Source organism: Terrapene carolina, unplaced genomic scaffold (genome assembly GCF_002925995.2).
Source record: "Terrapene carolina triunguis isolate 2854851 unplaced genomic scaffold, T_m_triunguis-2.0 Scaffold31926, whole genome shotgun sequence".
Classification (NCBI taxonomy): Eukaryota; Metazoa; Chordata; order Testudines; family Emydidae; genus Terrapene; species Terrapene triunguis.
Window position 1 is genome coordinate 3,641 of NW_020696277.1, and position 10,121 is coordinate 13,761.

At 64.1% G+C, this 10,121-nt stretch overlaps 2 protein-coding genes across 2 annotated transcripts in view; both read right to left on the reverse strand.

Moving 5' to 3' along the window:
- Window positions 1-113: 113 nt before the first annotated feature.
- LOC112125203 (lysoplasmalogenase-like protein TMEM86A) lies at window positions 114-3,315 on the reverse strand (the record flags this gene model as incomplete). The annotated part of the gene is made up of 2 exons (XM_026663026.1): window positions 3,149-3,315; window positions 114-366 (listed from the first exon to the last, which is right to left on the reverse strand). Coding segments are annotated over exons 1-2 (397 nt in total), but the record flags the coding sequence as incomplete, so codon positions are not given.
- Window positions 3,316-5,499: 2,184 nt separating this feature from the next.
- LOC115271504 (serine/threonine-protein phosphatase 6 regulatory subunit 1-like) overlaps window positions 5,500-10,121 on the reverse strand; it is a 6,082-nt gene continuing 1,460 nt past the window's right edge. Inside the window, exons 5-13 of the mRNA XM_029914141.1 lie at window positions 9,403-9,426; window positions 8,832-8,889; window positions 8,417-8,553; window positions 7,620-7,761; window positions 7,184-7,346; window positions 6,750-6,829; window positions 6,294-6,396; window positions 6,007-6,120; window positions 5,500-5,699 (exon numbers count right to left, since the gene is read on the reverse strand). Of these exons, the coding sequence (XP_029770001.1) occupies window positions 5,581-5,699; window positions 6,007-6,120; window positions 6,294-6,396; window positions 6,750-6,829; window positions 7,184-7,346; window positions 7,620-7,761; window positions 8,417-8,553; window positions 8,832-8,889; window positions 9,403-9,426 (940 nt within the window). The 3' untranslated portion in view covers window positions 5,500-5,580. The remainder of the gene's footprint in view (window positions 5,700-6,006; window positions 6,121-6,293; window positions 6,397-6,749; window positions 6,830-7,183; window positions 7,347-7,619; window positions 7,762-8,416; window positions 8,554-8,831; window positions 8,890-9,402; window positions 9,427-10,121) is intronic.

The following is a 10,121-nucleotide window of genomic DNA, read 5'->3' on the forward strand; positions in this document are numbered from 1 at the left end:
CCCCTCCCCTCCCCTCCCCCACCAGTGCCCCTCACTCCCGATCCGCAGCCCCTGCTAGCCCAGCCCTGGGCTCCCCCCAGCCCTGCCGCTGCCCCTCACTCCTGACTCCGTACCTAGGAGGAATAGTTGAGGCCAGACCAGGGAGGCGTCTCCCATGCTGGAGAACATCAGCCCCCAGCAGACCCGGCGGGCGGCCGGGGTCCAGGCGCCGTCACCCCAGGCCTGGGCCGTCAGGAAGAAGACCAGACTCAGGACCGGGAGGCTCTTGACGCCGGCGCTGACCCAGCTGGGCTCAGGCAGCAGCAGGGCGAAGTACAGGCCGCAGGCGGCCAGGAACGGCAGTAGCTTGAGGCGGCGGCTCTTGGCCTGCAGAGGGGGGTGGAAATCGACACGTCTGGGGCCCGTCTACACTAGGGAGAGCACGGCACGCCCGGCCTGGGGACTATCCCTCGGTCCAATCAGGGAGCAGGGAACAATGCCGTGTGACTCAGACAGCAATCACGTGTCATTTCCCACTGGGGTCAACTCTGAGGACTACCCATGCTCCAAAGCTAATCGTCACACCTGTTAACTCTTAAACCTACTGATGACCTACTCTGTAAGCGCGAGCCTGTTAACGGTCATCGTATTAACTGTGACACCATGAGTCCATAGTAATGTTCAGTCTGGCTATTTCACCGTGTTCACTCTGAAACCTACCGACACACCAGGGTTGGGAAATGGGGTGTCATTCGGTTTCAGAGTTAACGGGGGAAACAACAGACATATCGATTCTTATAAATTGGGTCTGGGCAGTTATTTTGCTAGGTTAACTCCGAAACCTAACGATAATCTGTCGTAACCAACACCCAAAGTAACCTGTTGGTTACTTCACGGTGTTAACACTGAAAACTACTGACAGCCGACTGAATACAATCAACGCGGATCCCTGGCTCACCTATCGATAACCCAGTGCAGAGTGACTCCTCACCTAACACTGCCCTTAGGGAACAGGCGCCTTTAAACTTGCGCAATGCTCCCTCATGAGGTCGTTTGGCAGCTGCCTGCTTTGCGCACTGCTTGTGGGATCCTCGTGGGGATTAGAACCAGGGGCCCCCCGTCAGCTCCCCTAAATTCCCTGCAAGGGATGCGGCTCAGCAGGTGCCCAGCACCGGTTCAGGGGGCCCTCCCCCCACTGCCCCTGCTTGCTGTGCGGGGGGAGAGGGGTGCAGATGTCAGGATGTCCCCCCACTCCTGCCCCCCCCGCGCTGTACCCCCTCTCCACAAGGCAAAGGAGGGGACAGGGCTCGGGGACAGAAGGGGGGGGCAGGGGGAGCATGCTGGGAGCTGTTGCTTCCTGTCTGATCTGCTTAAAAGGGCAATGTACTTGAAGTGGGGGGGAGCGTACTTAAAGGGGCAACACACGTCTCTCTTCCCCCCCCTTCCCCCCAGCACTTTGGAAAGTCAGCGCCTGTGCGGCCAGGCAGGCACTGTCAGGACAGGAAGGGGGAGTCGTCGGCTCCGGCAGGGGCCCATCATCCGGGTCAGGGGTTGCAGTCACTGCCCCCCCCCCGGCGTCTATCGTGTTTCCCTCCCCCACGCTGCCTTTGTAGAGTGTGAGGCGACATTAACAACAGCGTGTTAACCCTTGAGGGCTCAGGCGAGGGCTAGTTCACCGTTTAGCAGCCAGGCATCCCCCGGGAAATATCCACCCTCTGACCCCCCAACCTCTCCCAGGCTTCACAATCATTCGTCGCTGGGTCCAGTATTCAATTGTTTCAAACTTCGACTGTCTCCGTCTATTGCGGCTTTTGTCTGGAGAAATAAATTTCCCTGGAACCGAACCCCCCCATTGACGTTAATTTTTCTGGGGAAATTGGATTCACTTAACATCGTTTGGCATAAAGTCGCATTTCTCAGGAACGTAACGACCACGTTAAGTGAGGAGTTACTGTCTATGGCCTTCTAATTATTGGAATTGGGAACTTAACTCCCTTTTTACGACTCTTTCGTGAACTCTGGAACCTACTGATAACCCAAAAGAGACCAGCCTTATTAACTATTTTCCCACCAAGATATCCTAGCTAAATCGACTCGTCTCATCTCCTGCCTCCTCCTCCCAGTGGGGCTGGGAAGTGACCCCCCCCCCCATTCACCTCAATGAAGTGTTAACTCTGAAACCTACGGCTCTCATGTAACACATCGTCCTTGGTAATTCAGCTGCCAGAGCAATCACAGCAACATCCCGCTACGCCTGCTCTATCCCTGACCCCATTCCTGATCCAGCCCCTCTTTCCTGGCGCTGTGTGTGAACTCCAAAAGCTACTGCCAGCATCGCTTCAACCACAACTTTCCAGTTTCATAGCCGAGCTAGGTTTTCCCCAGGAATTTCCAGTTGAACCCAGGCACTACACCAACCCTAAAACATCCACCCACCCAAAGTAAACACTGGGCCCAGGCCCACTCACCCTAGTGGGCGTTCACTCTGAAACCTACCGATGGCACAATTTAACAACTATTTCACCGTTTAGCAGGAAGAGCAAGTTCATGCTGCTTCGTCGAAGGGTGAAGTTCTGCTCCTATTGATGCCAAAGTAGCAGCTTTAACTTTGAAACCAGCTGGCGCTAGCCCCTTGTTAAGTATTTAATCCCCAGGAGATTGGGCAGGAAGAGGCAGATAACTTTGCTCCTAATTGTCCCTCAATTCTGCCATGAGCTTGCCCCATTCACATCAACAGGGCGTTAACTCTGAAACCTACTGATATTGTGCCTTCAAGGTCACCCAGGCCGTCACTGCGATCAGGGCTATCCACGCTGAACCTGCTACCAGCCCCGGTTCCCTTCCCCCATGGGCCCAGCAGCGCCACCCAGCTCAGGCGGGCTACGGGAAACGATGCAAATGGAAACAGCTGCAGGGAAATCCCACCTTGATTTACCGGCTCAGTCCCAGGAACCATAATAGCAGCACGACACACGGAGGACACTGGGGTTGAGTGCAGGGGGGGCGGGGCTGGGAGCCAGGACTCCTGGGTTCTCTTCCCAGCTCTGGGAGAGGAGTGGGGCCTAGTGACTTAGAGCAGGGCTGGGGGAAGGGAACTGGGAGCCAGGCCACTGAGTCTCCGCCCCCCACCACTTGTCCCCGTTTTGTGCCTCAGTTTCCCCCTCCTTACATCAGCCGCAATGTTCCGGCGGTAGCGGGCGTCCGTCTCGAGAATGTCCATGGTGAGGGGCCGGGGCTCCGGGCCGGCGGCTCTGGGACGCACCCTGGCTGCTGCTTCCAACTCCAGGCACCCGCCTGGACTTTCATCTCCCATGGGTTCAACAGAGCCAGAGATAAGACCGGCAGCGGAGGGGGGGGGGGAAGAGACATAAAATCGATTTCTCCCGCCTCATCCCCACCCAGCACCAGCTGATAACAGGGAGGCAGCTGCTGGGAGGAGTGGGGCTCAGGGGGGCTGGGAGCCCGGGCTCCTGGGTGCAATCCCTGGGGCTGGGCCCCCCACGGCGCGCTGCCCCCCGCCCCCCAGGAAGGAGGCCGCGGCACGCTCAGGCTTTAACCATTGTTTTTTATTTTCATCCGAAATAACAAAAGAGACGAGCCGGGGACCCACGAAACAGGGGGGATGGTCGCCGGCCGGGGAGGCCCCGGGCCAACCCCCAAAAGGCCACTTGATTTGGTTCCTGTTTAAGAGCTTTTAAATATTGCCACTAAAGGGGTAGCCGGGGGAGGGGGGATGGCTACCAGGACATCACTGTTGGCTACTGCTGACTTTGGGAGGGGGCCGGGGGGGCGGGGGGGGGAATTCAGTGCTTTTAAAAAGGAGAAAGGTGCGTCGCAGGCCCATCTGGCCTGGCGTCTGGCCCTGTCTCCCCCCAGCCAGGGGCCGTGCGGGGGTGGGGGGGGGGTGTTGTTTCAAAGTCTCTTTGTGCAAGGGGAGAGGATCAGACCCCACGCCTCCCTTCCAGCCTCGCCCCCCCCCCCCCAAGCACCTGGGATCCCCCCCAAAACTAGTGCAATGCAGAACCTCTCTGGAGAGGCCGGGAAGATCAGTGTGGAGAGGGGGATGGGGGGGCAGCCCCTCAGCTGACACCTGCTGATTGGTGGGGGACCCCTAGCCCCCCATGCCCTACAGCCTGAGCTATGGGGGCAAGGAACTTCCTAGGTCCCCATAAACCTTCCCCCACTCCTGAAGGGCCCCAAATCCCCTGAGGTGGGGAGGGAAAGAGACCCCCTCTCTGTACCGTATGCCCCCCCCTCCAGATTTGCTACAGGGTGGGTTTGGGGAGGCTGAGGGACCTGAGGCCCCTACCACGGGGGAGGGAGCTGCCCCTCGGTACCCAGATACCCCCCCCCCAATTGTGGGGAAGGGGGGACAAAGAGTTAACTCCCCTGCAGGGGCAAATGGAGGGGGAGACCATCAGAGCGGGGGTTGGACTGGGGCCCTCCTAGACCTTCCGCCGGGGGGGGGGGGAAGACAGCGGGAGGTCCAGGCACCATTGTGGTCCCTGTGGAGGTGGGGGGCAGGCGGCTCTGCTCCCCCGCAGATGGGCTGTGGTCTGAGCCAGTGCTGGTGTGAGAAGTGGGATCCAGGAGGGGAGGCCACTGAGTCGGGAGGGGGGAAGGTGTCCAAAAGGGCAGGTGCATTGTGGGCTGTTCGCATCCCCTCCCCCACTTGAAAAGTACCCGGGGGGGGGGGGGGGGGGGGGGAGGGGAACTACTTGTTCCTTCCTCCACTCTGACCGGCTGGTGCTGTTTCCTGGGGCGTGACCCATCTCTGCCCCCCAACACCTCTGCTTGAGGGAGACGGGGCAGCTCCAGCCCCCCAGGCCAGGGAAATAAATAACAAGGGGGAGCGGAAAACATGGGGTTAAAAGGGGGTCAGAACCAGCCGGGGGGAGGGAGGGACACGGATCTATCCCACAGCCCTGAGTTCCACCCCTCCCTTGTAGTGCCCCCCCCCCACACCCCCAGCCCGACCCACCACACTCACCCCCTCCCCATGGGCCCCACCTACCCATGCCCAACCCCGCCCCCAACACTCCCCCTGGCCCCACCCCCAACAGCTCCTAGTCCCGCCCACCATGTCCACCCTCCGCCCCCCCCCCTCCCTCCAGCATTTCTCCCCCCCCCCACAACTAAGCTGGGCTCTGGGGGGGGCAGAGCCCCACCCCTGGCTGAGGCCCTGGACCCGACGGGGGGGGGCGGGGTAGAGTTGGTGTTGTGCTTATGCTGGAACAGGGGGGGGGGGGGTTTAAAATCTAATCTGTGTGGGGAGGGGCCCCCCTTCCCGTGCCTGGCCACCAGGGGAGCAGAGGGGGGAGGTGGGGCAGGCTGTGAGGGGGGCAGCTAACCTCGGGGGTTGGAAGCACGGTGGGGGGCCGGCATGGGAAGTGGGGGCCGGCGGGGGGGCGGGGTTAGTGCTTCCCAGAGTCACTTCTCCCAACGATTCGCTTTGAATTCTGTCGCCCTGCCGCCGATTTCAGTGCAAAAAAGGGGGGGGTGGGGGGGCCATGCCGGGGGGGCTCACACCAGCCTGCCTGCGGGGGGCTCAGCTGTCTCGCCATAAGCATCTTGTGATGGAGAGGACTGTGCCCCCCCGTCCTATGCTGCCCCCACCCGCGGGAATGGGCTCTCCTTGGGCGGGCCGGGCTCCGGGAGGGGGGGCTCCCCCCAGCCCCCCACGATCAGCAGCTTCCCCAGGCGCCCTCTGTGAGCTTTATCTGGGGAGGAGACAGAGACAGACAAGGGGGGGGGTCATCACTGTTCCATCGCCCCCCCCATTCCCAAATTGGGGACCCCCCCACCCCGTCTGCCCGGACCTCCCAACCCAGGGCCCATCTCCCCAGCCTAGGCCAATTTAACACCCCCCCATGCACAGGATTTGATGGGGTCACAGGCTGAGCGCCCCCCCGATCCTGAGGGGGATCCCCCCTACTGAGCCCCTCCCACCAGGCAGCCCCCCATCGAGCTGACCCCCCACCGGCTGAGCGCTCCTCCAGGGGGAGGGGGGGAGGGGTCAGAGCTCACCTGGCTGCTGGCTGCTGCTGCCTAAGGGGGGCGCTGTTTTCCGCCTTCGGGGCGGCCGCGGCCCCCGGGAGCCGCTGGCTGGCGTCGGAGGTAGATAGGGGGGCCCCTTCCGTGCTGGGGGGGAGAAACAGCTGGGTGAGGGGTGGGGCCAGGGCTGGCTCCTCCCCCACCCCACAAGCCCCACCCCCGGGTTCAGCCATGTCCTAGGGCACCCTTCCCCCCGCCCTCCCCCCCCACATGGGCGCTGGCACCCCGCGTTTGACCCTCCCCCTCGCCCCCGGCGTTACTTTGGCCTGGCTGCGGCGGGGGCGGGCGGAGGTGCCGATTGGCCGTTCGGCGCCGGGTCGCTGCTCTCGCAGGGTGATCCCGCACGGGGGGGCTCCGGGGGGGCTGCTGGAGAGAGGGGGCGTTAGGGGCCCACCAACATGGTCGTTCTGACCCCCACCCCCCTCCAGCCCCATGGGCCCAACCTCCCCCCAGCCCAGATCCACAGGCCCAGCCACCCTCACCCCCAGAGCCCCCAAGATCAAACCTACGGGCCCAGACACCCTCCCCCGGCTTAGCTCAGACCCATGGGCTCAAGATCCATCCCCCTGCCCCCCCCCGAGGAAGACCCCCACCGCAGGGGCCGGTGGTGGAAGGGTGATGCAACCCCCGCCCCGCTCCCACGGCCACCCCAGGGCTCACAGCCCAGGGGTCAATGCTGGGGGGAAGGGGGGTCAGGTTGCCGCGGTGACACTCACCTCCCCCCAAAGATACATTGCTGCTTGTCGGTTCCTGAGGGTGGGGTCCCTGGGCAGAGCCTGACGGGGCGTCTGACGGGCTGCAGAAATACGCCCCAAACTGGGTCAGACCCATGGGCCCCTCGACCCCCAGCCTCCCTCCCCGTTCCAGACCAACGGGGCCCATCGACCCCGGCCTCCTGCCTTCTCCCTGGACCTGACCCACAGGCCCGTCGACCCCGGCCTCCCGCCCCCTCCCCGGACCCAACCCACGAGCCCATCGACCCTGGCCTCCCTCCCCGACCCACGGGGCCCATCGACCTCGGCCTCCTGCCCCCTCCCTAGACCCGACCCACGGGCCCATCAACCCCGGCATCCCGTCTTCCACAGCAGCTGGTGCCCCCCCGAGGCCAATGAAGATGAGGCCGAGGGGGGCGGAGGGGGTTGGGTCTCACCTGGTTTGCGCTGGGGTGTCTGTAAACAGGGCCCAGCTCCCTTCCGTGGGGGGGCGGGAGGTGTCCGAGCCGGGCCTGTCCCACACAGCCACCCCGGTGTCCACCCCGCCGTTGGGGGGGAGCGGAGCTGGGGGCTCTGCAGGCTCCGGGTCAGGGCTGGCCCCTGAGAAGGGAGAGCAGAGAGCGGCGTCAGGGCCGGGAAGAGGCCTGTTGCTCCGATTGCCTGGTGCCAGTGGGCAACACCGGCACCCACTGGGCGCAGCGGCTTGGGCTGGCCACCACCCGAAAGTAGGAAGTGAGGCATTGATTTGCATGTTTAATGAATATGCACCATCTAATTTACATATATTACCTAGACACCACCACCCCACCCAGAGCCAGCCCCCAACCCCCTCCTCTGGCTCCACCCCCCCCCGCCCCCCCACGTTGGACACACCCCATTCTCCACTGGGGTCTTACCCTCGGCCTCGCCACCTCCTCCTCCTCCTCCGCCCTCCACGCCCCCGCCAGCGTCTTCCTCCTCGCCCTCCTCCTCCTCCGAGTCCCGGCTGCCCTCGCTGTCCGTGCTGCCGCAGCTCCTGCCGCAGGGAGAGAATGGGCCTGGATCAGCCCCCCGGGCCCATCTACCCCGGTATCCCACCTGCTCCCTGCCCCCGGATCAGCCCCACGGGCCCATCGACCCCAGTATCCCGCAACCTCCCCAGACCCAACCCACGGGCCCATCAACCCCGGCCTCCCGCCCACCTCCCAGATCAGCCCCACGGGCCCATCTACGCTGGTATCCCACCTCCTCCACCCCCGGATCAGCCCCATGGGCCCATCTACCCCAGTATCCCACCTTCCCCAGGATCAGCCCCATGGCCAATCTACCCCGGTATCCCGTCCCCCCCGCCCACCAGATCAGCCCCCCCGGGCTCATCTGCCCTGGTATCCCCCTCCCCCACCTACCCCGTATCCCGTCACTCCCTGTCCCTGAATAAGAGCCATGGGCCCATCTACCCTGGTATCCCGTCCTCTCCCTGCCATCCCTGATCAGATCCATGAGCTCACCCAACCTGGTATTTATCCCAGAGCTGGGGAGAGAAGCCAGGAGTCCTGGCTCCCAGCCCCCCTTGCTCCAACCACTAGCCCCCACTCCCCTCCCAGAGGCAGGGAGAGAACCCAGGCATCCTGGCTGCCCCCGAGACCAGGAGGCCCCGTGCCTGCCCCCCTGGAGTCACTGGGGGCCAGTACCTGGGCCCTGCGGGCTGCGAGGGGCCCCCCGAGTAGCCCAGCTCCTTCTCCTGCCAGGCGTCCTCCCCGTCCGAGTCGTCGTCATCAAACTGCTGGATCCGCTCCTTGTAGCAGACTTCAAACAGGTTGGAGTTGGGCTGGGGGAAGGGGACAGAGTCAGGGCGCCGGCTGGGGGCACGACGGGAGGGACAAGGGGGTGGCCACGGGGGGAACATTCATGCGCTTGTCATCGGCGCTCGGCGAGGTGATGCTGGGAATGGGGGGCACCATGGGAGGGTGGCGCAGGCGTTAAGAGAAGGGCAGAGGGCACAGCAGAGGCGGGGCGGGGGGTGATGCGGGGCTAGGGAAGGTGGTGAGGGGGGCAGTAGGGTTGGGACGCAGAGCCAGGGGGACATCGGGGGTGGGGAGCACTCACACTGTCGTCGTCGGCGCTCAGCGAGAAGCTCAGGCTGCCCGTCCTGTCGAAGGGGGCGCTGGAACGGAGAACGCACCATGACAGGGGGCCGAGCCCGCATCAAACGGGGGGTGCCGCTGGCCACCCCCACCACAAGCATTGGGAAGAGACCAGCAGCTGAGGGGCTGCTGCTAGACCCCTCTCTAACCACCAGACCCCACTCCCCTCCCAGAGCTGGGAGAGAACCCAGGAGTCCTGGCTCCCAGCCCCGCCCCCGCTCTAACCACCAGACCCCACTCCCCTCCCATGTGCTAGGAAAGGGGGTGCCAGCCCGAGCGGGGGGGGGGGGGGGGGGAACTGCCCATGGGTGCAGAGGGCAGTTGGGGCCCCAAGGGCTGCTGGGACGGTTAACCCTGCGCTGCCTGGAGCCGTGCCCAGCTGAGTCCCCGATGGTGGGATTTCCTGAAAGGGCCGGGGGGGTTGAAATGGGGTTCTCCTCGCCACCCCCTTGCTCTTGGGGATGGGGAGGGGTCCGGCTGCTGTCACATGCCCCTGCCGGGGGTCTGGGAGGGGGGTGCGGGGGGGTTGTTACCTCTTGAGTTGGCGGAAGTGGGCGCTGGAGGCAGCGGAGAGAAAAAGAGAAGCAGAGACATGAAGCCGAGAGGGGTTTGCGGGGGGGCTGGGGTGCCCCACACCGAGGGGGGGGGCTGCTCAACAGGCAGGGGGCACTACTGCCAGCACCCTGGCCCCATGGCGGCGGTGGTGGTGGTGGGGTGGGTCTGATGTGACGCTACCCTGTTGCTCTACGCGGGGTCTCCGGGGAGGCAGGAAGCCAAGGAGAGGGGTTATGGGGTGTCAGCCTGTCCCGGACTCCCCCCCACTTCGTCACACAGCCCCCCGCCACATGGGGGTCCCCGGGGAGGCAGGGGGGCCGACGGGATACCGCGTGCAAAGCTGGGTTAGACGCACACATTCAGCGTCCCCCCGGAAAGCACAGGGGTTCGTTTGCGCAGAACCCCCAGTTAGTGTGAATGAGCCGGGGGGGGGTCACCCCAAAAGGCGCGGCACCGACAGGAGCCATGGCACAGCTGGGGCGAGAACCCAGGAGTCCTGGCTCCTGGCCCACAGCAGAGAAGGTGGATCTGGTGCCACCTAGTGGTCCTGTTCCCCAGTGCACCCCATCAGCGAGTGTGGGGCAGCGGGTGCGGGGGTGGGGGGGGTGTTCCGGGCAGACACACACTTGACACTCTCCTCCTGCTCCCCGAATTCCTCGTCGTTGAAGCCGAAGTGGTCGATGAAGGCCGAGGTCAC